This window comes from Protomyctophum parallelum, assembly GCF_964188405.1.
Source record: "Protomyctophum parallelum genome assembly, chromosome: 10".
In the NCBI taxonomy this organism is placed as follows: Eukaryota; Metazoa; Chordata; class Actinopteri; order Myctophiformes; family Myctophidae; genus Protomyctophum; species Protomyctophum parallelum.
Window position 1 is genome coordinate 28,643,707 of NC_139704.1, and position 27,964 is coordinate 28,671,670.

General features: G+C 40.7%; 1 protein-coding gene across 1 annotated transcript; it reads left to right on the forward strand.

The window, feature by feature from the left end:
- Positions 1-5,017: 5,017 nt before the first annotated feature.
- pnpt1 (polyribonucleotide nucleotidyltransferase 1) lies at positions 5,018-27,786 on the forward strand. The gene is made up of 28 exons (XM_083774187.1): positions 5,018-5,217; positions 8,039-8,099; positions 8,682-8,756; positions 9,991-10,096; positions 10,552-10,601; positions 10,723-10,786; positions 10,877-10,924; positions 11,022-11,135; positions 11,262-11,448; positions 11,856-11,907; positions 13,136-13,193; positions 14,431-14,527; positions 14,717-14,819; positions 15,594-15,664; positions 16,444-16,480; positions 16,801-16,867; positions 16,997-17,086; positions 17,353-17,406; positions 22,408-22,517; positions 22,731-22,802; positions 22,899-22,962; positions 23,472-23,555; positions 24,477-24,560; positions 24,995-25,101; positions 25,322-25,377; positions 26,036-26,114; positions 26,411-26,458; positions 26,587-27,786. Exons 1-28 carry the CDS (start codon positions 5,102-5,104, stop codon positions 26,740-26,742), a joined length of 2,310 nt encoding a protein of 769 aa, XP_083630313.1. The 5' UTR covers positions 5,018-5,101; the 3' UTR covers positions 26,743-27,786.
- Positions 27,787-27,964: the final 178 nt, after the last annotated feature.

The following is a 27,964-nucleotide window of genomic DNA, read 5'->3' on the forward strand; positions in this document are numbered from 1 at the left end:
AGAGAAAAGACGGACATACTGAAACGAAGACTGTTGGACACAAAAATCTAGATCATTGGATACCTATTATATAGCATTCTGTACCAATCCATAGTTGAACTAGAAGAACAAAAGGCAGGAATTATTGTTATAAAATGAATAAAAAGATGAACCAATACCTTAAAGAGGAATGAAATCTAAGGGTAGAAATACAAAACAAAACCAACTAGAACTGCACTCTGTCGAGTGCATACTTGCTTGTTGCACACTAGTAGGCCATAAATGGCCAACTAGTGCGCAAGCAGAGCGCGCATGTAATCTTTTCGCCCGCTGTAAACTGCCAAATTTCAGTATCTCTGTGAAGGAACGTTTGAAATGATTAATGTTTAGATGTAATTATTTGCTACCTACTATACATGTAATCATTTAGTATTAAGTATGATTCTAGTTTCTATCTATATAAGAAATACTGTTTTATTGTTGTAGATATATTCTGGATCCATTTTTTGTTTTTCAGAGACAAATAAATCATTTATATGTGTTGAAAAAAAAAGTATATAAACTGAATTAAAATATCTTATACAGTATACTTTTTCTGTAAACGGTGGAATCTCAATATCTCTGTGAAGGAACATTTGAAATGTGTAATTATTAGGTGTAACTATTTACTACCTATCTAATTTATGTATGTAACCGCCTATAAAAAAAAGTATATAAACTGAATTAAAAATGTAATTTTAATTTTAAATCTATTTCATGTTAGACTATAGTGATATTAATACTAAATCATGGTCAGAGTAATATGTGTCTCTAACTTCAATTTCTATAATAATACTTTCACATTTGTTAAAATATACATGATCTAAAGTATTTCCGTAATCTGTAGTTGGATTTGTATTTAATTGTTTAAAGCCTAATTTTGACATGTAGGTCTTTATACTTCTTTCTATCTCAGTATTATGGTCTTCATTGAAATCTCCTATTATCAAAATTGCAGAAGTCGGAGATGATATGTACTGTATCATGTATTCGAGAAATGTGTTTAATTTTGAAAGGTCTGTTTTAGGTGATCTGTACATAAGAATGATATATAGATTTTTATCTTTTACATGTATACATATATGTTCTACTTTCTCTAATATCCTGCTTTCAGTTGGAATTCTTTCAATGGAAATATCTTCTTTTATAGCAAACATAACTCCCCCACCTATATCTTTTTCTCTGTCATTCCTCATTGTATTGTAATTCGTGTTCGTTGTTTTTAATTTAAAAGTAATTTTATTATTTTTCTTTAAGTGTGTTTCAGTAAAAGCTATTAGATCCAACATTTCGAGTTGGGAATCTGAGTTTATATCTTCTAAATGTGGTAGATAACCTCTGACGTTCAATAATCCAATATTTAATGAATGTTTTAATGGTAATTGAGTTATTTTACGTATATTAGGATTTTCAAGAGGTGATTGTCGTAATCGTATCATTTCTCTCTCTACATTCTTATCTACTTTGATCTTCGTAGGATTAAAGTCAAGTATATATAGATCTTTTATCCTTTTTACTCTGCTGAATGCTACATAGGCTTGTCCCGGGTTAAAATGTGAGCCCTTCATAGATACGACAATCTCTTGTATAGTTAAACCTTGGACCTTATGAATAGTTAATCCCCAAGCTAATGTCAACGGGAATTGAAATCTATTTGTTGATCCTGTTTTTCTGCCTCCATGGAAAATGATAGCTTCATGTCTGTAAATTGGAACTGCTTCTGGATATTTTTTATAGGTACTATTAGCCTTCGCATTAAGACCAACATATTTGTCTTGGAATTTAACGAGTATTACTGTAACATACGTGCTGTTTTTCCCAAAGTCAATATACTCAACAAATCCTCTGATACCGTTGACTAATCCATCAGATACCATTACATTAGTAGTCAACATCACTTGTGCACCAATTGCTATACTGAGTGTAGTTGGTAAACCTCCTGTTTGTGATAGTTTCCTATTTGTGCAATCCAGATCAAATAGTCGTGTGTCTTTATCTTTTCTACTACAACAGGCTTCCGTGTGAAATTGTCAAATGATCTGGAGTGTTGATATGCCCGAGTCTGTCTGCGTCTTCCTCGGAGAGTCCTGGTTTCAATATCTTCCTTCTTTCACTGTGCATAGGATAGCTGAGAGTCTTTGGCTGAGAGTCACCCCAGCTAACTGGTACACCTGAGAGTCTTTCACCCTTTCTAGCCTTCCCCCGTGGACGTGTCAAATGATCTGGATTGTTGATATGTCAGTTTCGGTGTGGAGGTGTCCTATTGATCTAGATCTGTGTTTACAACAGGCTTCCGTGTGAAATTGTCAAATGATCTGGAGTGTTGATATGCCCGAGTCTGTCTGCGTCTTCCTCGGAGAGTCCTGGTTTCAATATCTTCCTTCTTTCACTGTGCATAGGATAGCTGAGAGTCTTTGGCTGAGAGTCACCCCAGCTAACTGGTACACCTGAGAGTCTTTCACCCTTTCTAGCCTTCCCCTGTGGACGTGTCAAATGATCTGGATTGTTGATATGGCCAAGTCTGTCTGCGTCTTTCTCGGAGAGTGTTAAATGACTGAGCTTCTTGCGATATTATAACTTAGTTTTTGCATATATAATTATATACTTAGATATATATTTAATTTTGCAAACCACACTAATATTAATAATTATGGTAACATTTTTGACACGTTGTGACTTTTATACATTCCAGAATCATAATGTTGTATTACATACGTCATTACTGAGAGCAGTTATACAATATCTATATACGTATATAGGCATATACTATATACGTATATCTATATACTCTATACTCTATACTGTATAAAGTGTGTAGTTGTAAGTTGATTAGCGGTATTCTGTGATCGGCCTGGTCCAAAAACCGTGACAGCAAAAAAAACGTTCCGCCATTTCAGGACCCCCCCAGAAAAACATCAGATCTGTGCCCGTATTGCTGGACCAATGATGACGAAATGACCATATTTCTTACGTCATCATTTAGAGCCAGTCATACACATACGTGTATGACTAGCTCTAAATGATGACGTAAGAAATACGTGTATGACCAGCTCTAAATGATGACGTAAGAGATATGGTCATTTCGTCATCATTGGTCCAGCAATACGGGCACAGATTTGATGTTTTTCTGGGGGGGTCCTGAAATGGCGGAACGGCTGTCACGACAAATGGACCAGGCCGATCACATTACTTGCGCGCTCTGCTTGCGCAAGTAATGAATGAAGGAAACGTATTTACATAAGAAATGATCTCCTTGAAATACCCCTTTCAGTTCGAGAGCAAAGAAAGGAAAGAAGACAACGTTTGGTTATACGTAACAAAAAACTGATGACTAGAGAACTACACAAAAAAACAATGAACGAAGGAAACGTATTTACATAAGAAATGATCTCCTTGAAATACCACTTTCAGTTCTAGAAAGATGTATATTTTGACTACTAATGTAATGATCCTGTCTCTGAAAAACTAAAAAGGGATCCAGAATATATCTACAACGATAAAACAGTATTTCTTATATAGATAGAAACTTGAACCATACTTAATAATACTAGGTGTTTATATGTATAAAGTAGGTAGCAAATAGTTACATCTAAACATTAATCATTTCAAACGTTCCTTCACAGAGATACTGAGATTTGACAGTTTACAGCGGTCGAAAGGACTTGCGCGCTCTGCTTGCGCACTAGTTGTCCATTTATGGCCTACTAGTATGCACTCGACAGAGTGCAGTTCTAGTTATTATTATGATAGAAGGAACAGTATGGGTTGGCGCCCCAGCCTGTGTCTTCCGTGAGGGGGAAGCCCAACAGAACAAATATCCCACGGTGAGGCCTTTAGGAGGGCCATTCAAGCCCAAAGCGGAGCCTGCAGCATCACCGTTGCCCAGGTGGAGCCTGCAGAACCATTGCGGCTCAAGAATCCACCACTCCTGAATGAAGTGTCTGGTGCTGGGAGTCTGGTGCAACACACAGAGGTCATGGACCCATGGTGAGAGCAGGAGTGGACCTGGTGAGACGTAGGAGGGGCCCAGACAGGAGTCAATCAACAGAGCCTAGTCCTTCCACGCGCTAGATTGATCTACCTCCCATTCCTGGCAGAGGACTGGGAAATGCCATACAGACCCTCGATCAGTGGGTAGCTACTCATGGGACTTAGTCAGGACTTGATCACCCCGGCTGGGTCACTGAGGGGTATGATGTTGCAAGACCTGAAACCCTGATGACCTTGGGATACATCACTGAGGAATGAGGATACGTCCCAGGTGCATCCACCGTTATAATAATAATAATAACAATAATATTATAATAATAATTATTATTATTGTAACAAAGACTCTCACTTCCAGTCATGTTGTTGGATCTGAGTAGCCATTGGATATTTAGCCCCCATATATGGGGATATCCGACTAGGACGTTGGGCTATATGACACAGGACATGTCTACTAGCCCAAATATTTGGCCCGAGCCGACCTAGTGCTGATATCAGATAGATGTGGTAGAACCATATATGGATAGATCTAATCTAACTGGCTTAGTCATCGTGACAAGCATAGTCGGACTCGGAGAATATATCACAAGGGTTTTATAATAATTATTATTACTACTATGGGAAGTGTCATTATTGCCCTCCCGGTCAAGTTATAGTACAAACCTGATGAATGCTAATGGTACTAATAGTAGGCCTATTGTTTGACTAAAAGTATTTGTACACACAAAAGCCTCTTGGATTAGAGTAATATTGAATTTGGGTCTCTCACCCTGTAATTGAGAGTGGTGTAGTCTATAACTATATTGGTTATTAATCCAAAAGTATTATTAGTGTCCATTTGGTCACATACAAATAATATAGGCTTTACAATTAATCTCTACGACTACAATAAAGTAGACTAGGATAAAACGGACCTACCGTTGCGTGAGGACGATGTATGGGGATCCCTTTTGAAGGTGCACACAGTGTCATCCAATCAGAGGACCAGCTTCTCGTTGTACTTCGAACTGTCATGGAAGCCCCCATGCGCACGAAATCGAACACATTCTAAAGGCAAACAGTTCCCAGAAGAATATTTGTATTTAAAACATACATTATGCATTTGCTGCGACTCGGGCCGTCACTGGTTCGTTTAGGTATCCGTTTATGTCACCAGAGTGTGTACAGCAGGCATGGAACTCTGCGAAACGTCGTCGTGGACTTGGGAGAAAAGTGAGTTGACATCATCTTCCATTGCCTACTGCCGTTTTCTGTTTAGCTCTGTTTGACTGATTCTTTCACAACGCAGGGGTCTTGAACCATTTGCAGACCAAGGACCCCTTAGTCCTAGCCCAAACATTTAGATTCTCGTAGAGGTTTTTTTTCTCTCTACGAGAACGTCAAACGTTAACCCAGCCCCTAACGTCGAAAAGGAACGTTTGTGCCTCAAAGTCACTCTTACCTTGAACAAATGCAAAATGTAAGCTGCTTTAAATGTTGCCCCACTTGTTTGTGATCTGTGCGCACCCATATTAAACACCGAACATGCTTATTTTTCAATAAAAAAGGTATTTTAATCCACTCTGTTTCGGAATCCTCCATTGTAAATGCGCAACTGAACATTGCCCGCGCCCCTAGCGGCCAGGGTTCTCTTGCGCATCTACAATGGAGAGAAAACCAAGATGGCTGCCAGATTCCGAGACAGAGTGGCTTAAAATACCTTTTTATTGAAAAATAAGCATGTTCGGTGTTTAATATGGGTGCGCACAGATCACAAACAAGTGGGGCCAAATTTAAAGCAGCTTAGATTTTGCATTTGTACAAGGTAAGAGTGATTTTGAGGCACAAACGTTCCTTTTTGACGTTAGGGGCGGGGTTAACGTGTAGAGAGAAAAAAAACCTCTACGAGAATCTAAATGTTTGGGCTACCTTAGTCCACTTGCCAGAATATGAACCCTGGCATTTTGAGTAGTGACTGAGTACCCTAACGTTTTATGTTAGTTAGACATGTTGACTATGGGTCCCCAGCATCTAGAAACTGTCGTATGTTGACTCAGCAATATTCATAATTGGCATAACATGTGACCATACCATTAACAACCTATATAAGGAAAAATGTCATCATGCTATAAGTGGCATGTGACATGTCAAACATGGGGGTTTTCATAATGCTGAATCCATTCCAAGCATTAGCATCAGCATTTGGGCAAGTGGCACATGGGCAACATTTTTATGAAACAAATGCAGTTTGAAAGAGGATAATTCAAGCTTTCCCTACAGCTGCAATGTTGGTGAGTTTAACACTGTACACTCTGTGTTACAAATGGATTTTTTATCGATAATGAATACTGAGTATTTTACTGGTTACTGTAGCTCAGGCTTTGTTATAAGATTTTGCTGCCCGTGTGGAAGTGCTGTGTGGATGCGGATTAGCCGCCATATTTGGTGAGACGATAAACTACCCAATATTGCAGCTGTATGGCAAGTTTGGGTTATCCTCTTTGTCTGTGTCAAGTGTTTGTTCTCCCAACTACACCATTGACATGTTATGAGCAACAGACAGACTTTCTAGTTTTTGTCAAACCGTGTGGAGCCATGATTTTTGTGTGAAAATGAAAAAAAGCACTTGGAAATTGTCAAAACCCTAGCCTGCATAGTGCATACCGCCTGTTAAGAAATTGCTCATAATATGCAGGACGTTGAGTGAAAATGAGTGCTGACAAACTCAAACACTTTAAATCAAGGTTGCACAGAGTACATTGACAGAAAGTCGTTCACGTCAACTAGTCCAGTATCTGGCCTGTACACCCGTCCACAATTTGGTGTTGGGGGAATTTGAACTGAGTCAATGGGTCCCTAGGCGTGAGACATCTATGCATGTGTTTGTATATCACTTAATCACGTAAATAAAAATACAATAAAAGTGAAAGTAAAAACAAAAATCATAATTGAGTTGAATTGAATAAAAACATTTATATTGATATCTCAATGACAAGATGACCCTTAATGGTCAAAACGATATCGGAAATTAATTATAAATGTCAGTATTAGTTGAATTCGACTTTTGCACCTTTCGACCATGACCTTTCAAGGTCAATATCAGCCAAAATGATTAAAATAGTATCCACACACCTCAATTAGTGGCACTATGGCGGACAAGCACCTCTGATGTTTCATGCCTAGTAGGGACCCATTGACTTAGTTCAAGTGAGAAATTCCCCCAACACCAAATTGCGAACGGGTGTATAGGCCAGCCAGGTAGGTACTGGATTAAACGGTGGATTTGGGCTTTTTTTCATCACACACACACACACACACACACACACACACACACACACACACACACACACACACACACACACACACACACACACTGATATCTATCTATAAATGCACCAACTCTGTACGTGTTTGTGTATTGTATGTATGTTTGTAATCCACTTAAAGGTATATTCAGTGATTTCACTTAATTCAAATATCACTTATTTCTTTGTTTTGTTGTGATAATCCTCTCTACTATAGAGTGTGCTGACCATATAAGGAGTTCCTCCCTGTCCCCAGTTAACCCCTGGGGGTCAAAAAACCTTAGGTTTCGTTTTTGGCTCTCTATCCTGATTGGATGAAAGGCTTAGGTCCCACAGCCAAAAACGAAACCTAAGGTTTTTTGAGTGAAATCACTGAATATACCTTTAACTCGAGAAACGTTCGCCCCACCGTTCCACTCCACCACAGGGAGTGCAGTGCCTGGCCTTGAGTCGGTCGGACCCACGGTTGTCCAGAACCGCCACAAGACCTGTTCTGACATCACAATGTTGTTCTGGCATCTGTAAGCCATAGACTCCATATTTGGGTATGCCTGACAAAGAACTCCATATATGGGCATAAAAGGGACACAGCCATAATAACTGGGTGGGGCATGCATTTCGAACTTGCATCGTTCCAAGTAGGCCTGTGCCCAACGGGCACCGCTCTAGTAATAATGACTCCGAGTGGACTGGAGTGGACCTATTGCCGTGTCCAAATTTAATGTCATGTGTGGCGTTTTCTGTTTTAGGAAAATGGATATCTCCATGGGGAAGTTTGCCAAATTTGCAGATGGAGCTGCAGTTATCCAGGTAACATTACTTTCATTTTTTTACATTTATTTAACCAGAATGAAACCACATTGAGAATGAAGTCTCTTTTATGAGAGTGAACTGGCCAAGAACAAATGCGAGTGCTGGTGTTTTTGTCTTGCATAAATGCTTTATGATAGCGTTATAGTCATGCACCAATGCTATTTTGTTGATGCCAAATTCATCTTTATGTACAAATAGGCCTACTTAATTCTGAAGTGATAAATGAGAGGTCATAGCATCTGTAGTAACTTTACCTCCTAATATAATGAGGGCCATTAAGTTAATTTATTAAATAATCTTGACTTTACTGTCTGGTTGTTCATATTTAACTACAATAAGAAGATGTTTGTTTTTAAAAGCATTGTGCAACATTTGCTGTTTGTATGGCATTTCCAATAAGGATAATGCATGTTATTTTTCGTATCTGGTTGGAGTGATACTGTGTACAGTTATAATTTGAGTCCATTTGTTTAGTACTAGTCTGTTGAGTCAAGGCCACCAATCAGAACTTCAAATAAATCTGGAAAAAGCTCAAGATTAAATATGATTCAAATGTGCTTCTTCTTTCTCTCTCTGCAGCTGGGTGACACCTCAGTGATGGTGACCGCTGTCAGCAAGACAAAACCATCTGCCACTCAGTTCATGCCTCTAGTGGTACGTTCACAGACACCATGTTGTCCTCCCTTTTAGTGTAGTCAATATCAATTTATCTCTTTAGATAAACATTACAGTTACAGCACCAAAGGAGATCATCATACTATGAAAAATAAATCTTAAAAAGTAGACAAGTAGACAAAAGAGACAAAAACAACAACAGCAAAATGTGTAATATGTTTTTGTATGATTGAGGATGTCATTGCTAAATAGTGCAGCATGATATGAAAAGAATGTATCATGAGAATTTGGTTGATATTGCCATACAGTACCTTCCTTTTACAGAGGTTAACTCTTGTTCCTCAGTTCATTGCCACAGCTGATGTACTCTCCTATTCACCATCGCATTTACTTCATCATTGTTTTGTTGTGTTTTCCATTTATTTATTAGTCAGGTAATTAAATGCCAGAGGTTGGACAAATTTTGATTATTGAATCAACTGATTCTGACAGGAAATTAGGTCTACTAGCCAGGATAAAAAATCTATCCTGATCAGCTCACTGCTAATACCCTAAATTTGCCATAACCCATTTTGGGCGGGAACCCCTTTTTGGTGTTTTAAACATTATGTTATAATTTAGCTATTGAAAAATAGCAGATCTACAAGACCTTGTAGGTCTGCTATTTTTGAAAAATCAAGAAAATATTTATTTCGAGGTCAGGCCTAAATGGGTTAATCCAAGATGGCCCCATTAATAACCTATATAAGCCAACATTTTCTAAATGTCATTATGCTTTAAGTAGCATGTGACGTGTCAAACTGGGGTTTTTTCATGATTCTGAATCCATTCCAAGCATTAGTTTTGCATGAAAAACACTCCTTGGGCTAAAAACGTCCATAGCCGTCATCACAAATGTGATGAGTTCAGCACATGCAACACAGGTCTCCACAGTCCAGCTGGAGTTGAATGTGGATGTTGTCAGCTTCTTAGGTGGTTGCTGCACTACTAATCAGCCCCTGGATCTTTATATTTGTATGCAGAGCATGGATTACATCTTTATATTTGTAATTTTGTATGCAGAGCATGGATTACATCTTTATATTTGTATGCAGAGCATGGATTACATGGTGTGTGATAATGTCATTAATACAGATGGTATTATAGCCCTTTGTCACGTGCCCAATATACAAGTTTGTATCACCCTCATTAAAATAAATGATATATTTTGCAGTCCTAGTGCTATGAAGCATTTAGGGAACTTGTCTCTGATGATGATTTCTCTGAATAACAGGTGGATTACAGGCAGAAGGCAGCTGCTGCTGGCAGAATTCCCACAAACCACCTGAGACGAGAGATGGGCACCACCGACAATGAGATCCTTACTAGCAGACTCATTGGTATGATAATGAACACAGGCTCCACAGCTCCAGCACTTGTTGGTCTCCATAATGAAGATATATGTTATTTGATGGCAGTTTAGCAGATATCAAGGCAAATGAGTTGTGACTTGTAACTTTAAGCACAAATCCAGCTGACTTTGCAGTATGAAGTGCAATTACGTGCACAGAAATAATGTAATCATGTCCTGTCTAGGTTAGTGTGCTGATTATGTAAATGGTCTTGTACCACTAACTCTAATTATCTTAATGAGGATAAGGTCTTAATCACAGTATGTGTAACACGTATAGTTTGTTGCTCAAACACACCATATTTACGTTTAATGAATCACCTTTTTTACAGACTTGTTACATCCTGATTGTTTTCAGTAATCAGGGAAGTTGTGTGCATGTAATGGCATTCATACTTTCAAATTATTTAACTATCTTATTCTTTTGTGTTTTTCTTTTTTCAGATAGGGCAATAAGACCTCTTTTCCCTGCAGGTTACTTCTATGACACCCAGGTCAGTTTAACAGAAACTACACTTAATTGGTACTGGTAGTACATTTTCCTGATTCGACATATTTAGATTTTTTCATTTGAGAATTCTTTCTTCAATTGGCACATATTCTTCTACACTGCAGATTCTATGTAACCTGTTGGCTGTGGACGGCGTTAATGATCCAGATGTTTTGGCCATTAATGGAGGTGAGTCCAGTCTCAGCTGTCCATGTCTTCTTAATAGTATTATACTCTGTGGAACTTTTATGCTAAAATTAACCTTCTGTTTCCTAACAGCTTCTGCAGCTCTGGCCCTCTCTGACATCCCCTGGGATGGACCAATTGGTGAGGAACGGAGTCAGATAGTGTTGAACTCTGTTCAACGTTGTCTGTCAAATAGTAATGAATTCACCGTGTGTGTGTGTGTGTGTGTGTGTTTCAGGTGCGGTGCGCGTGGGCTTAATAGATGGAGAGTTGTTGGTCAACCCCACAAGGAAGGAGATGACTTCCAGCATTCTCAACCTCGTGATAGCTGGATCCCCCGGCAGTCAAGTGGGTGAGTCGGTACACAGACTTGGAACCATAAACATTCTGTTTCCATTTGACAAGAGACTGGTCATGACAGACAGTAGACAGTGCATGTTGAGACCAGTAAAATGGTTATGTTTGTCTGTCCTGCCAGTGATGATTGAGGCGTCGGGGGAAAATGTCATGCAGCCGGACTTCTGCCGTGCTGTCAAGGTGGGAGTCAAGCATACACAGCAGATAATCCATGCAATCCAGAAGCTGGCACGCGAGCAGAAAGTCTCCAAGCGCACCCCGGTCAAGATCTTCTCCCCACCGGCTGACATGGTGTTACACACACGCCAGTAAGATTGTTGTTTTTACCACACAGATTTGGTATTGATGACAGGGGCACAGGATGTGCACCATCCTGTGCCCCTGTCACCAATACCAAAGGGTTGTGGGGTTTCTTTGGGAAAACTAGATGTAGTGGATGATTAAATGTTAATTTTACATAATCCCAGGAGGAGATTAATTTAAGATGCATTACATTTTTACCACCAGTACCTGATGGTGGACCAGCCACAAGACAAGACATGTTACTTTTTAAGTTTAATCAAGGGACAGGGCACTTATGCATTGTTTATATTTTCAGATATTTAAAAAATGTGTAAACATGATCAGCAAATTGTGATTGGCCGGAATGAGATGATGTATGATAAGAGTGCCCCTCACTTCACACGGGTGTGATTTTTTTTTTTTTATCTTACAGGTCAGCCTCAGAAAGGATCTATTCTGTTTTTACAAATTTTACCCATGACAAGGTGAGTCATTTTTGAACATTTGACTATATATATATATATTGCGGACCCAAGGCCCGCAAAATGTTGGAAGCAGGAGCGAATACTTCTTACAACTTCATTGTAGACAAGTGAGAAAGAAAGGCTACTGACTGTACTGCAACTTTTATACTCTACCTGGCAGGTTAAAACAAACGCCACCAAATTAGCATTTGAATGCCTGTGTCCGTAAAGGTTTGACTACATGACAAAACCATAGTCATAGGAGAGGGAGAGCTCAGGGGTGCTAATTTGTGTTCCTATGATGTTCAGGGGTGCTCTAGCTACCAGGCACCCCCGCAGTCGTCGCCACTGGTTGGACGTCCAGCCAAAATACGGAACAAAATATGAAAATTCTGACTGATACATCTTGATTACATGACTCAAGAGATATTGTGTACTGATTTTGATTTGTGTGAGCTTTGAACATTTGAAGGTCTATGACCAAAAGCTTGCTATATAAAAAAAGAAAATTGGTTTCCTTTTGGCTCTGGCACTTTTCCCAAGTCTACTGGTAAATAAGTGGTGCTTTTTATCCCACGATTTTTGTACCTGCCGAGGGGAAATGTGTTGAAAATGCAAAATGGTGGAAACTGGCAAAATAGTCTGGCATGACTACAATTGCATCATGAACTGAGGAATCCAGGGAAATTAGGCCAATTTCTTGGCTTACTGATAGTGTTCAAAGTTTCACAGCATTTGAACTGTGCATTCATGACTGCCACAAATGCCAATTGTAGCCAATTTGAAAGGAATCGGAAACATCTGATAGATAAATCTTGATCAAATGGAGTAGTAGTAAAGTGTGTTTTGCAAATACAAAAGGGTGGAAAATGTTGTCAGGCAGAAATGCGCGTAGCCTATATACAGTATACTGTAGGGAGTTGCGCCATTTCATTCAAGAAATCCAGTGGAAAGAACATTTTGACTGTACGAGCTCTAGTTCAAGAGTTAGAGGCCGAAACATGATCAGCCTCTTAAATTTGAGTCAGAGGTTCTTCCTTTGCCTACTGGGAGTGTGTCCATAATGTCAGTCCAGCGGTGCCTGAGATTAGCTTCTCTCAGAAACACACAGATGGACAAACCAAAAACATGGTCTCTGGCCTTCAGCCATCTGACCTGGCGGAGACAATAACCGATTTTTTGAGTTTTATTTGGTCTGACATGTTTAGGAAACTAATTTAAAAGACTAACTTCTCTCTCCTCTTGTCAGATTTCTCGAGATGATGCCATCAACAAGATTAGACTTGAAACAGAGGAAATCCTAAAAGGTACAATTGTATTATTAAATGATGAATTTCATTTTTATAGCGCTTTTCCAAGTGCTCAAAGCGCTTTACAATGAAAGGCACGCAAGCTGTCATTGTATTTGGGCACAAGTTAGTGTTGTCAAAGTTACTCTTAAACAGTAATTTATTACTTATTACTTTAAAAAAAGTTCTATAGTCACACTACTTATTACCCCCTACCAAAAGTAACTAGTTACTTATTACTTTTTTTTTCTCGCCCCCAGCAATTGCATCTTTTGTCCATAAAAGTCTTACTTTGCATTTTCAAAGCAACTCCACCCCAACCCAGTCTACCATTATAAATATACACTCAAACCCACAGTTCCACCAACGCTCATGAAAATAGCAACATGTTACTTTTGGAAAAAAGTTAATGTAATATTATTAGTCAAAAGTAACTAGTTACGTTACTAGTTACTGGAAAAAGTAATATTACTGAAAGTAATGTATTACTTTAGTTACTTGACAACACTGGTCACAACATACAAAACATGATGTGTAACATTCTTATAGGTTATTGATTATGGTTATAATTAGAAGCCTGGTGGTCTATAAATGTGTTGAGACCTATATGAATAGAGACGGCACCCGGAGGAAACCCTGAGGCGAAATGGACATAGTGGCTGAATTTGGTATTGCAGCTCGAGCCAGCGCTGGTCCGTTGACTATCATTACGCATGTGTTTGGGACCATGACACGTGAACGAATGTTTCATACGTGAACGCGCACAAACGGCACAATGATAGTCAACGGCAGCGCGTTCATGTGTTTGGGGCCAATCCATCCCAGAATGCACTCTGTTCCTACATGGAAGGAGGAGTGAAATCGCCTCATGCGCTTTTGAGCAACTTAATGCAAGTGGATGGGAGGAGAACTCGGGTGTCTTCTCTATTCATATATACTCTAAGGTTGAGACCTATTTGTATTTGTTAATTTCAGGCTTGCCACTCGGCACCACTATTGATTTTTGTACAAATGATAGGACAATTCTTAAGTTAAGTAGAAGCCACGTCGGTGTAATACCTCATTAATATGCCAATACACACCCCTAGAATGAACATGCCAAAAGCTCCACACTGATTCCAAACACATCTTCGACTGTGGTTGGAAATTGGAATCAGCCAAGGCTGGTAGTTTGACACCCCTTCTTTGAGTTCGTTGATTTCTAGGTTCCAGAGTATGTAATCTAAACGTCATGCATCTCCTTTGTGCTGTGCAGAGAGATTCCCTCAGGCAGAGCCCTTTGACTACATTGAATCCTTCAACACAGTGTCCAAAGAAATCTTCCGAAATCTGGTGCTCAACGAGTACAGGAGGTAAGCGCAAGGCTAGTACAAGTCAATGTAGCTAGCAGATAATAAATGTTCTCTGTGCAAACAATGGCCAGAAAGTGGTTGGAAACGTCAATGTATAGTCCATCTCTGTTCTGATAAGATATTGAGAAAGATAGCGAGTCATCATGTCATGGAATTGTGCTTGCTTGTGTGCGCGTGCAATTCTGTTAGGTGTGATGGGAGAGAGCTGACTGCTTTGAGGGACATCTCCTGTGATGTGGACCTCTTCAGTCCACTCCATGGCTCAGCTCTATTTCAGAGAGGACAAACACAGGTACATGTGCAAGTACAACGTTTGATCAACCTTCCAAGTCGCAAGAAACATTTTCAACATGAGAGTCCCACTGATCATGACACTTAAATAGACAATAAACATGAAACAGTAGTCTATATATTCATGGATATAATATCATCTTATCATCTTACCTAATACCTACATATAGATGTAGGTATTATATTAATAATGTATCATAATTCTTCATTAATATAGTATATATTTTATACTATCATTTAGAGTGTAAAGACAAGGTTACCCAAATCATCTCCTTAATCTGTTACTTCCCTATATATTGATGAATCAGATGAATATACAATGAATCAGATGTACTCGTGTAGCAACGGCCTTGCAGTTATCAATACAGAATCATGATCTTGTCATGAAAAGGGGTGTAGGACAGCAACTGATGCAGACAAACCTCCAACTTAGCCCAAGAACAAAAAACGGATAAATACTGTACAGTACCAGTACAATACAGAGGGGCAAAGAAATTGCCAGCATCTGCTTTATCAGACCAGCTCAGTGTTTTGTTCAAGTGTACACCTAGTAACCTGTATGTGTCCACAATCTCCACTGCCACACTGTGGATGATGGTTGGCTAGTTGGTCTTACCCACTCTATATTTATTACTAGTAATCAGATTTACTCGCAGGACCTAGCAACAGCCTTGCGACTGTTGAATACAGTAACACCCTAGCAACCACGTGGATCACCCGGCCTAGAAACTGCCTAGCAACAGTCCATTTGTCCTCACCTTCTCTTGTTGTGTAGGTGCTGTGCAGTGTAACATTTGATTCCTTGGAATCCAGTGTTAAAACGGATATCATCACCACAGCTCTGAGGTAAAGTTATACAACATGCTTCAAATCATATTCATATTATGTGTGATGTTGATGATTTGTATGTACTCTATGGAACCCCTGTGTGTCTGGAATAAAGTTTAGATTTAATTTAATTTATTTCCCTGGGGGCACGTTGGTGCAGTCGGTAGCGCTGTCGCCTCACAGCTAGAAGGTTGTGGGTTCGATTCCCACTGGGGACACTGTGGGTGCTGGGGGTGTGTTCTCTCCTCCACGTCATCAGTGCCCATAGTACCCTAGGTGGGGTTGGCAAAAGGGCCTTTCTGTGTGGAGTTTGCATGTTCTCCACGTGTCCCACCAGGGTATCTATCTCTAAACTGCCTCCCTCTGGCCAGCCAGGGCACCTGATGGAGGGGAAAGCTACTGGTTGGAATAACATGTTCCTTCCACATGCTACATCCAACCGAGGAAACGCCCCTCTGTCAGGTGAAAAGAAGCTTCTTGGACTCCTCATGTATTGAAGGAAGCATGAGGTCAGTCCGTTGCTCTCCCCAGTTTGGCAGAGGGAGTGTAGCGCCCAGGATTACACTTGACAATTGACACCGGGTGAAATAAAGGGTTACAAAAATCATGAGATGAAATGTATTCATTAAAAGTATTTTCTAATTAGCTGTAAAATGTGTTTGACACTAATTACTAAGGGTTTACTTGAATTACCTAAGCATCCTTTAATTCTATGGACAGAAAGCCCTGTCATATAACACCTTGGCGAAACAATTATCTGTCACCTATATATCTTTTTTTCTTTCTTTTTTTTACAGTGGCATCAAAGACAAAAACTTCATGCTCCATTATGAAGTGAGTAAATGTGAGTAAATGTGACAAAAAACAGGGTTGTCCAACCCTGTCTTTTGTCACATTTTCTTCTACATCCTGACAGTTTTCTGAAAAAGCTATGTTTCTATGTCAGTCGTTCTTCGATAAAACAAAATAGCAGACCTACAAGCTCGTAGCGCACCACTCGGTGGTGCGCTATGAGCTTGTAGATCTGCTATTTTTCAATCGCTAAAGCATATAATGCTAACACCAAAAGGGGTTCCCGCCCTTAAGTGAGTTACTGTATGATCCCACATAAATTGTGAAATCAGCTGAACTTTTCCTTTTTCTTCTGATTTCAGTTCCCTCCATATGCTACCAATGAGGTGGGCAAGGTGGGGGGAATTAACAGGAGAGAGCTTGGACATGGTTTGTGTTTTATTAAACTTGTCAAACATTTTCTTCTGTTTGTGTTTCATATCCACCCAGACATTATTTCTACAACACCTGGCTCTTTTATATATTGTTATTGTGTTTGCATTTGTTTGTTCTTTTTAGGCGCCCTGGCAGAGAAGTCGCTGAGATCGATAATTCCAAAAGACTTCCCTTTCACAATCAGGGTGACCGCTGAGGTGTTGGAGTCAAACGGTGAGTTGTTAAGACCTGCCTCCTGGACATTGGAGCAGAGGTTTCCAACTGTGTAATTCAACTGTCCTGTGGGATTACACACAGTATACAACCTGCAAGCTCTGCCTCTTTCTCTCTTTCGTTATCCGTCTTTTGACCCCTCCCTCTGTCCCCTCCACGCATGCATGCACGCACACACACACACACACACACACACACATATGGCTCTTTTTGTCTTTATTCCCATTCTGCCATTACTCCATCTCTTCCTCCTGTCTTCCCCTCAGGATCTTCGTCGATGGCCTCAGCATGTGCAGGCAGCTTGGCTCTGATGGATGCAGGTACAGTGTAGACTCAATGATGCACTAACACAAGTAATGACATATACGGTACTGAGAATGGTAACAGGACAACTCACCCCTTTTCCGTTTTCCTCCCGGAACTTTCCCCAGTGAGGGGTGGGAGAGGCTGGACAGCAGACGGCTGGACTTGGAATTTCTCTAACTATAAACTTTCATGACAGCAGACAGCCCAAGTACAAATATAATTTATGAAAAGCTACTACAGTGAAGTCGGTTCACAGAAGTTGTTGTAGGGCTATGTGGGGATTATCTGACGAGGTACCATTTGAGTGGGCAAAACCTTACATATACTAAATTATACTAAATTGTTCATAGGGTCAATATGTAAAACTAGAACTGCACTCTATCGAGTGCCTACTTGTGCGCCTAAAGCAGAGCACGCGAGTACTTTTTATGTGTATGCTCGGAGATATGTACCAATGCCGGGTTATAACTTTTTTGATGATGACGTAATAAAGATAGGTTTCAGATTACATGCATGTATACATACAGACATTACCTTTAATTCCCCCAACACTGAAACATATCCTAATTACGTCACCATCGACGGGTACCCCGAGGCCATCCAGTTATAATAATAATAATAATAATAATAAACCTTTATTTATATAGCACCTTTCAAAACGAGGTTACAAAGTGCTTTACAGAAAAACATAAAATCAAATGCAGTGCACACCATAAACAACAGTTGACAATAATAAAAATAAAGAACAGGCAATGAACAGAAATGCAGTAGGACATAAGAACAATAGGGAATGTTAAAAAAAAAAGAAAAAACGTTTAGGTGTTAAAAGCAGCTTTATAAAAATGAGTTTTTAGGAGGGATTTGAAGCGGGGGACGGATTCTGCGAGCCTTATCTCGAGGGGGAGGGCATTCCAGAGAGTTGGGGCTCTGAATGCAAAGGCCCGGTCACCTTTAGTTCTCAACTTGGAAGTTGGAACTACCAAGAGCGCCTTTTCTGAGGACCTTAAGGTGCGCTGTGGGACATAGGGCTTGAGTAGGTCAGATATGTAGGATGGGGCCAGATCGGAGATGGACTTAAAAGTTAATAATAGGATTTTAAAATCGATTCTAAAAGTGATTGGGAGCCAATGCAGGGATGCCAGGATTGGTGAGATGTGGTCGTATTTTTTTGGACCGGTCAGGACTCGGGCTGCGGCATTCTGAACTAGTTGTAAACGTTGGATGGATTTATTGGAAAGACAAGAGTACAGGGAGTTGCAATAATCGAGACGTGAATAAATGAATGCATGGATTACTTTAGTTAAGTCAGGGGTGGATAGGAAGGGTTTGATTTTGACAATGTTTCTGAGGTGGTAGAATGATAGTTGAATTACTTTTTTTACATGGGCTTCAAAATTGAGGTCGGGGTCAAGGATAATACCAAGGTTTCTCACGGAGGGCTTTACATTTGGAGTAAGAGAGCCCAGGTTTTGCACTAACATGGCTCTGTCTTGGGGTGGACCAAAAATGAGAACTGAGAAATGAGTCATTTAGCTGTAGAAAATTGATTGACATCCAGTTCTTTATGTCTGTGAGGCATGCGTGGAGTTTTTGTATGCTGGAGGGGTCTTTAGGATTGATGGGGAGATACAATTGGGTGTCGTCGGCATAGAAATTAAATTGAATGTTATGGCTGCGGATGATGTCGCCGAGGGGGAGCATGTATAATGAAAATAGGATGGGGCCTAGGATGGAGCCTTGGGGGACACCGCAATGTAGGGGGGCTAGAGATGAGGTTGCTTCACCAATCCCGATGGAAAAGTGTCTGCCAGTGAGGTACGATTTAAACCACTCCAGGGCGGTGCCTGATATGCCCACACAGTATTCCAGCCGGCTGATAAGGACCGCGTGATCGATAGTATCAAAGGCCGCGGTCAGGTCCAGCAGGACAAGGATGGAACAATATCCCGAGTCTGCGGTCATAAGAAGGTCGTTAACCACTTTCAGGAGAGCTGTTTCCGTGCTATGCAGAGCACGGAAACCTGACTGGAATTTCTCAAAAAGGCAGTTTCCACTCAGATGGTGCACGAGCTGAGTGAACACTACCCTTTCCAGAACCTTAGAGAGAAAGGGTAGTTTAGATATGGGTCTGTAATTGCTCAGGGAGGAGGGGTCAAGGTTTGTCTTTTTGAGCAAGGGGGAGACAAGCGCAATCTTAAAAAGGGCAGGAACTGATCCAGAGGATAGGGAGCTATTTACAATAGACAGAATATGGGGACTGACAGTGGGTAAGATCTCCTTCAGGAGCCTGGTGGGAATGGGATCCAGGGGACAGGAGGTGGACTATTGTGTTCTGGAGGGTTGAGAGGGATATCTGTTTAAATGAGCAAAAGGAGGGTTTGAGGGAGCTAGAAGCTACATCTGGACCCGGGGGGGGAGGCAGAGGAGACTGTGAGATGACCAGTTGGGATCTAATGAGATCAATTTTGCTGGAGAAAAATTGTAAAAATTGTTCGCACCTTTCAGGGGAAGCAAGCAAGTTCGGGTTGGAGGGGGGGCCGACAGCGAGTTCAATTGTTTTGAAGAGGGTTCTGGAATTATGATAGTTCGTGGCAATAAGGGTGGAAAAGTAATTTGCTCTGGCCTCTTTAACTGAGTTATTATAAGATTTCATAAGATCTTTCATTATTTCAAAAAACACTTGTAACTTTGTGGATTTCCATTTCCGAATGGCTTTCCTGAGCTCTCTTTTAAGTGTGCGAGTGTGGTCGTTGAGCCAGGGTGAGACAGTGGTGGGGGTGCTAGTACGGGTTTTGAATGGGGCGACAATATCTAAGGTCGTCAGACAGATGTTGTTGAAATAATTGAGTTGATTGTCGGTGGAGAGGGAAAAGGCAGGAGGGGAGACAGAGGACCTAAACACAGAAATGAATTTGGCAGAGGTTGATGGGTTGATAGTACGAGAGCGACTGGGAGCCTGGAGTTTTTTGGGGGGTGGGGCTACCATCATAATAAAGGTAATAATGGAGTGATCAGTTACGGCTGACCATTCTGAGGCATTAGTTTCCAGGTCGATGATGCTCAGTCCAGAGGACAAAACAAGGTCAAGCGTGTGGCCTTTTTTATGCGTAGGGCCGGATGGGTGAATCATAAAATCAAACGATTCTGTAAGGCTGCGAAATTCTCCTGCCAGGGAATTATTGGGGCAGCAAATGTGGACGTTGAAGTCGCCGAGCAAGGACACTCTGTCATATTTGGGCATGGATAATGAGAGCAGGTCTGAGAGTTCTGTGATAAAGGAGCTATTGGATTGTGGAGGTCGGTAAAAGTGTGGGTTGGTGCTTGACGGAGAATGCTAAGTACTCAAATGAGGAGAAATTACCAAATGAAAGGGGGGTACAGGTGAGATTAGTATTAAAGATGACAGCAACACCGCCGCCACGGCCGGAAGGCCTGGTGTTCTGTAGGTAGGAATAATTGGGGGGAGAAGCTTTGTTAAGAAGACTAAAATCACCATTTTTTATCCACGTCTCGGTCAACAAAAAATGTCAATATTATTTGAAGAGATGAAATTATTGCAGAGAAATGACTTTTCATTGAGTGATCTGATATTTAACAGAGATATTTTTATTTGGATTGGGGCTATTTTTGGTGGATTAATGTAGGGGGGGCAGGGTGGATAAATTAGGTTGTTGAACTTGATTCCGTGGGAATTGGTGTTGTACTGCGGTCGTTGGCCAATTTGAACAGGGATTGAATACTGTGTGTGAATGTTAATAGAATAAAAAATGATGGGTGAAAATAAAGCGAGATTAGTGGTAGGAGGTCCGCCCGGCCAGCAGGGGGCGATATAGCGGATACGGGTTGACAGGTGGTGGTGGTGGACTGGTGGTGAGCCGGAGCAGACGGGGCGACGAGTCAATGTTGTTGTTGTTGTTGTGAATAGTTGTTATGGGCAGCCACGGAACGGCGGAGGTTACGCTTGAGTATTTCACAGCCGAGTTTGCTTGGATGTAGCCCGTCAGAATAAAACGCCCGGATGGCCTCGGGGGTACCGGTGGCATAATCGACAATCGCCAGTATATACTTATATACAGTATATACAGCCTTCGCGCTGCCTTGGGCAGCGGCCCCACTATGTCCATCGCTATACATGACAATGGCACTTCAATTACAGGGAGTGGTTGCGCTCGGCCGGGCGCGGTGAGTTGGCATTCTGGACAACTTCTATAAAGCTCTTCAATAGCGCGTTTTGCGCCCGTCCAGTGAAACCTCTCCATGACTATCATAGGTTTTCTGTACGCCTCTGTAAAACATTGGAATGAAATACTAAAGTCGGGTTATAACTGGCCGTCAATGGTGACGTAATTACGATATGTTTCAATATTGGTTAGCTAACAGTTAGCCTCGATACCCAGGCTTTCATTTCGTCTGCGCGAAAGATGAAAGCCTAAGCCTGGAAAAAGCCGTGGGCTGAACCAGTCTAAAAGTGGGAGTCAACCCTTCCGGGTGGGCGTCGCTCTAAATGATGTGACGTAGCGCTGCACTAGGGGGGAGAGGAGGGGCCGGGGGTGACGGACAGATCGATGAGATCCAATCAGGGTGCGCGCATTTCTGAGGCGCGACCCTCCCATCTAGGCCAGAAATGTCTCTGCTTAGGTCAGGCTAGCTAACAGTTAACTTATGTATGTATATGTATGAAAAGTACTATACTGTGGTCACAGGAGTATCTTTTTTATATTTTTTCAAAAAGAATACAAACAGCCAATAGCATATTACAAATTAGTTTAATTTAAATTCCGGGCGGAAAAACGGGCAAGCACCGGGGTGAGTTGTCCAGAATACAGTGAAATCGCCCTGTTTTTAAGATTTTTACACTTTCACAATTTTCTATACTGAGCTACTGACTGATATTTTATACGTCATCATTCAAAGCATAAACGTTATGTTTTGTTACTAAGTCTAGTGCAGTGCTGTGAGGTATACATAACAACTCAAACTTCTGGTGGATAAAATGCCCTATTGTATGTCTCCAGGTGTGCCCATATCCTCTGCTGTGGCAGGTGTAGCCATTGGTCTCATCTCTAAACCCAACCCAGACAAACCTGCTGAGATCCAAGACTACAGATTACTGACTGACATTCTGGTACACATGGCTTGGCTGAGATTGTACCCATGTACATGTTTTGAAATGGCAGAAAGACAAATTCATGTTTGAGGATTGTATATATTTAATTAAATTAAACTCTTTGTTGCAGTAGTTTCCCCAAAATCTAGGAGAAGGGGTGCTACTGCAACTGAAACTAACTTCTATTCTGAGGTTTTCTGAATATGGGTTGATTATTTGTTTTATAAACAGGGAATAGAGGATTACCTTGGAGACATGGACTTCAAATTGTCAGGAACAGCCAGAGGCATCAATGCCTTACAGGTACTGTGTGGACACTCATAGCTTTGCTCTCAGACCATGCAAATTCAAGACTTGTGTATATGATATGTTGATTTCATTCTTACGTCTAACTTTTAGGCTGATGTAAAGATTCCAGGCTTGCCTCTGAAAGTAGTCATGGAGGCAATCCAGCAGGCCACAGGTAAGCACCAATGGCAATGAAACTTTGAAAGATGAGGGCCCAGTTAGGGCCGGGGACTTAATTTTCGGCCCTGATGAGAACTCATGTGAAACTGAAATGACCGTATTTGTGTTTTTCTAAACTATAGGCTAGTGCTATCAGCTGCATTTGTAGAAGGAAGGTAGGAAGTCTGCACGCTGTTCTTATGCTCCCAGTAGTTTATTAGGAATCAATGGTCTGGAATCAACGTTTGGACCCCTCGCCCTCTGGGTCTTCAATCATTCCTGATGAAGACCTGGAGGGGTCGAAACGTTGATTCCTGACCATTGATTCCTAATAAACTACTGGGAGCTTAAGAACGGTGTGCGGACTTCCTACCTTCTTTCTGTATGTATATTTTTGTCCTGCACCCGTCAACATTTTTTGAGATGTGCATGCTTCCCGTTTGGATGTTCTCTCATCAGCTGAATTTGTACCATATGTAATTTTTGTCCCCAATTCTCATCTGTATCAAACTGACCCTGCTCCAGCTGCAAAGAGGGAGATCCTAGGGATTATGAGTAAAACTATAGCCAAACCCAGGGCTAACAGGAAGAAAAATGGGCCGCTTGTTGGTAAGCTGTGTGTGTGTGTGTGTGTGTGTGTGTGTGTGTGTGTGTGTGTGTGTGTGTGTGTGTGTGTGTGTGTGTGTGTGTGTGTGTGTGTGTGTGTGTGTGTGTAATAGCGTTTGTTGACCACCAGGTGTCACTGTTGTGCAGCCTAACACACACACAGGCCATGGAGGAGGGTTTGTACCGCACAAGTACAGTACAGCACCACTCACTTCAGACTGGTCTTATTTTTGAGGGGCGCTATATACAGGTTTAATGTTTGTTTTTAGTTCAATGTTTGTTTTAAAAACGCCATTGACAATGAAGGGAAAATGCATGTCATCTTGTCCCTAACACAAAAAGGAAATGCCATTATAACAAAGATAATTTAATGTTTGTTTTGTCACCGTTTGTTTTACATCACCATTACATCACCTAATGTAACACGAGTTAGACTTTTATATTAGCGCCCCTCACTTCACATGGGTGTGATTTTTTTGTATTTTTTTTTTGTCTTAAGGCCTGAAGATGATATGCTCTGACTGTATGAAGGTTTTGTAGAGACAAACCAATAGAGGGTATGACTATGCGCGTGACATCATCATCATACCTGGATGTTATGTAGGAATGCCCACTGAGTGCCAAAAAAACTACTTTCTGGCCTTGACAGCCCATACATCCAAACAGAAAAGTCCTATCTGATTGTATTAAACAATGTTAAACGACGTTAAACTCACTTTGCCACTCAATTTGCCATTCACTTTATGCATGCACATAACCTCTATAGGTGCATACTGCATACACAGGTCATCTTGTTGAGTGCCACTTTTCTCAAGTATCTTGTCAAAATCCGAACCTGCCTGGTTTGAAATTGAAAGATTGTATTATTTCTATTGTATTTTTATTCTGATCTGGTGTGTTTGGCTCTTTTAATATTTTCTGTAGAGAATGTTCGGGTGCCGGTCTCCAGAAGAGCACGTTTTGTTGGCCCAGGGGGGTATAATCTGCGCAGACTACAAGCAGAAACGGGTAACACTCTGCACTAATTTAGACTTTTGATTTTACAGAGGCTGTAGGAATCATTTGGGGGACAATTTGTGTCCGTACCATCCGACTCTTTGTACAGCGACTAGAGACTTGACTTCAAGCTAATTGTGTTTGGCCAATCACTGCTGACCCGCCAACTGGAGAGTAGTGGTTGAGGGTTGAAACACTCTAAGAAGGTTGGAGACCACCTGATGACCTCTCTTCCCGGCCAAGGCTTCATCCAGTAGAAATTGATTATATTTGCATCTTTGATGTATTTACAGACTGTTGCATTTAAATAAGCCAATATCCATTATGTTTTATAGCACTGTAACATTGTAACCGATTTTCCAGTCGATAGAATAAGCCAATATTAAACAAAACGGTTTTTTTTATAGCCACTGTAATATTGTAACAAATATTTTGTCATTGTCCAGGTGTTACGATAAGCCAAGTGGACGAGGAAACGTTCTCTGTTTTTGCTCCAACACCAGGAGCCATGAATGAAGCTCAGGAATTTATCAACGAGATCTGCAAAGATGATGTGAGTCTGCTCAAGAGCAAAAGCCAGGGATCCCTGGCTGATTCAAATTTTAGTAGTTTAACACTTCATAAACCTTCTGAAGTTGAGGTGGTATACAAGGCTAGTAACTAAACCTTGTCAGTGCTACTATGTACAAAACCCTCTGATGGGTCATCGGCCTATTGATCTGAACATGTATACTCCTAACATTTATTTTTGTGCATGCGTGTTTCTTTTGCAGCAAGATCTGCAGCTAGAGTTTGGTGCCGTCTACACTGCCACCATCACGGAAATAAGGTAAACTAGCATTTTATTATGTACAATGGTGTCTCTCGTTTATCTCTCATTTATCAAGTGTGGCCCCAACCAGGTGTAAGATAACTTTACCCTGATGAAAAATACAATTTCATATGTGTGAGCTACCAATATGGTGCACAGACACCAAGAGTAGACGTATGGAAATTTGCATTGGACGGAATGCCATCTGTTGATTCCTGACTAAGAGCTATGACAGCAGCTCGGATGGCATGTATCGTAAATTCTCTTTCCCCCCCATCTTGTCCTAGCGGCCTAGCCCTATCCCAGTCCCTCCAGACGCCCAATGAAAATACAAGTTTAATGAATACTGAACAATGTGTACTGTAAATCCTCCTTAAAATGTACACAATTTAGTTTGACTCACTTCCACAATTGTTGATTCAGGTTTGCAGATTCAGATTCAGATACCTTTATTTGCCATTGTGTAAAACACATAGGAATTTGCTTTGACATTTGACATGTGTGCATTTCTTTTCCTTTTTTCACATATAACGACAACGTGGTTGTGACAGGGGGGGGTGAAGGGAGAGGGTGGGGGACACACAGTGAGATATAATTTCCTATTCTGTATCATCTTTGCAAATGACATCCCATGTATTTAAACAGTTCCTAAGCCCTCTCTCCCCTTTACTTCCAGGGACATTGGTGTGATGGTGAAACTCTATCCTAATATGAGTGCTGTCTTGCTCCACAACTCCCAGTTGGACAACAAACGGGTTAGTAAATCTGTGTCTGTGACAGTGCATGGGGCATTGCATATGTGGCAACAACACCTGGCATACAGTATAAATAAATTGATTAAAACAAACTAGATCGATGTTAGACGGCTGTCTGGTGCATATTTATGTCTGTGGTATATGAAATGGGTTAAGAAATCACACTCTGCTTTATCACTTTATTTAGTTTAGTGAGATTTTTTTTTAACGTGACACAATATTCATTTCTGTAGTTGATGTTTGAGCATAGCTTAGCAATTATTTAACCTATGGATATGCCTTTTGTCTTTTTTTAGATTAAACATCCAAGTGCTTTGGGTTTAGAAGTTGGACAGGAAATACAGGTATGTCATCAGTCAGTCACTTCAAAAATGGCCCAATAAGTACAACTTCTTGACTTCAACTATTTAACCACCTATTTCCCATTATTTTTGTGTGAACTCCTTCTCTCTACCTGGACCACCGCCGACAGGTCAAGTACTTTGGACGAGACCCAACAGATGGCAGAATGAGGCTTTCACGGAAGGTACTCCAGTCTCCTGCAGCAATTGTCGTCAAGACACTGAATGAAAAGCAGAGCATCACTATGGGAACAGGCAATAACCAAGCAGAGAGCAGCTCTTTGTGATGTGACAAACTGGTGTTTAACCAAATTCTGACCATGGCTAAACCTTTAATCACATGGACGGAGCGACGGACACTGCCATGAAACTGTCGTGGTTGAATCCTGGTACAGCAGCACTACAAAAAAATGCAACAGTGCTCAATGCACATTGCAGACCAAACAGGATGGTGTTTTCTGTGACTTTGTGGATCTCGACGGAACTTCAGCTTATCAGAACGGATGCCTTTCTGATAGACCCATGCAATGGTAGAGAACTGTTTTTACCACACGTGGGACAATTATAGGATGAACAATTTATCATATTGCAAGGAACTCCCCTTTTTTCCACTATAGAGTTCCTGCCATGGGGGACCAAATAAAATCCCTCCCCCCCCACACACCCCACTCAGTTTTTCATGTTTTTTATATTGATAAAATGTCATATGCAAATATGCACACCAATTCTGCAGCATAGAACCTCCTTAAGTAGTCTACTCTACTTGTCCAACGGAGATTTAGATCAGAAAATGTGTACCGTTTTATTCATGTAGCATGGATAGGGTTGAATTGGTAATCGATTTCCTGGAGAGAGTGATAGTCATATATATCATTCACTCAAGTGAATGATGGCTATTCCATTATCAACAAATGTTGGGTGTTACTGCAGAGAATATTGCGGTATAATCCCTCTAGCACTTCAACTATTACTCAATTACTAGTACTAAAAATCTCATTTCAGTACGGCTACTGATTTATTCTTTTAAAGGGAAAAAAAGTATGTTTGGTTAAAACTTAAATTTTCTTATTTTCACTTTCAAGTTTTCTTTTTTTTAAGGATCTGTCATTATGTTTGTACCAGCTGAATTGTGGAGACTAGAGACTCATCATCCTGAGTATATGTGGCTATAAAGAAATATTCACTTTGACTGTTAAATAAATGCATTTATTGCATAATTCTGTCACAATGAAACAGTAATTGTAGTAATTTATCTCAAAGCAGAAATTTTCAAATAGCCAATCAATTTCATTTGCATACATAAACCTTTGCTTCATCTAAGTTAGACAGCCCCAACATTTAGATTTCTTTTCATATCGTATGTTATCTGCCTTTGCAGGCATATTGCCCGAGGCAGAGTAATTTTAGTATGGCTACACGAGGCTAATGTTAGAAAGCATAATTGTATAAAAATGGTTATATTAACTACTGTTCTGGCCACTATGCCCATAGCTGCGTGTATTGCAGAGG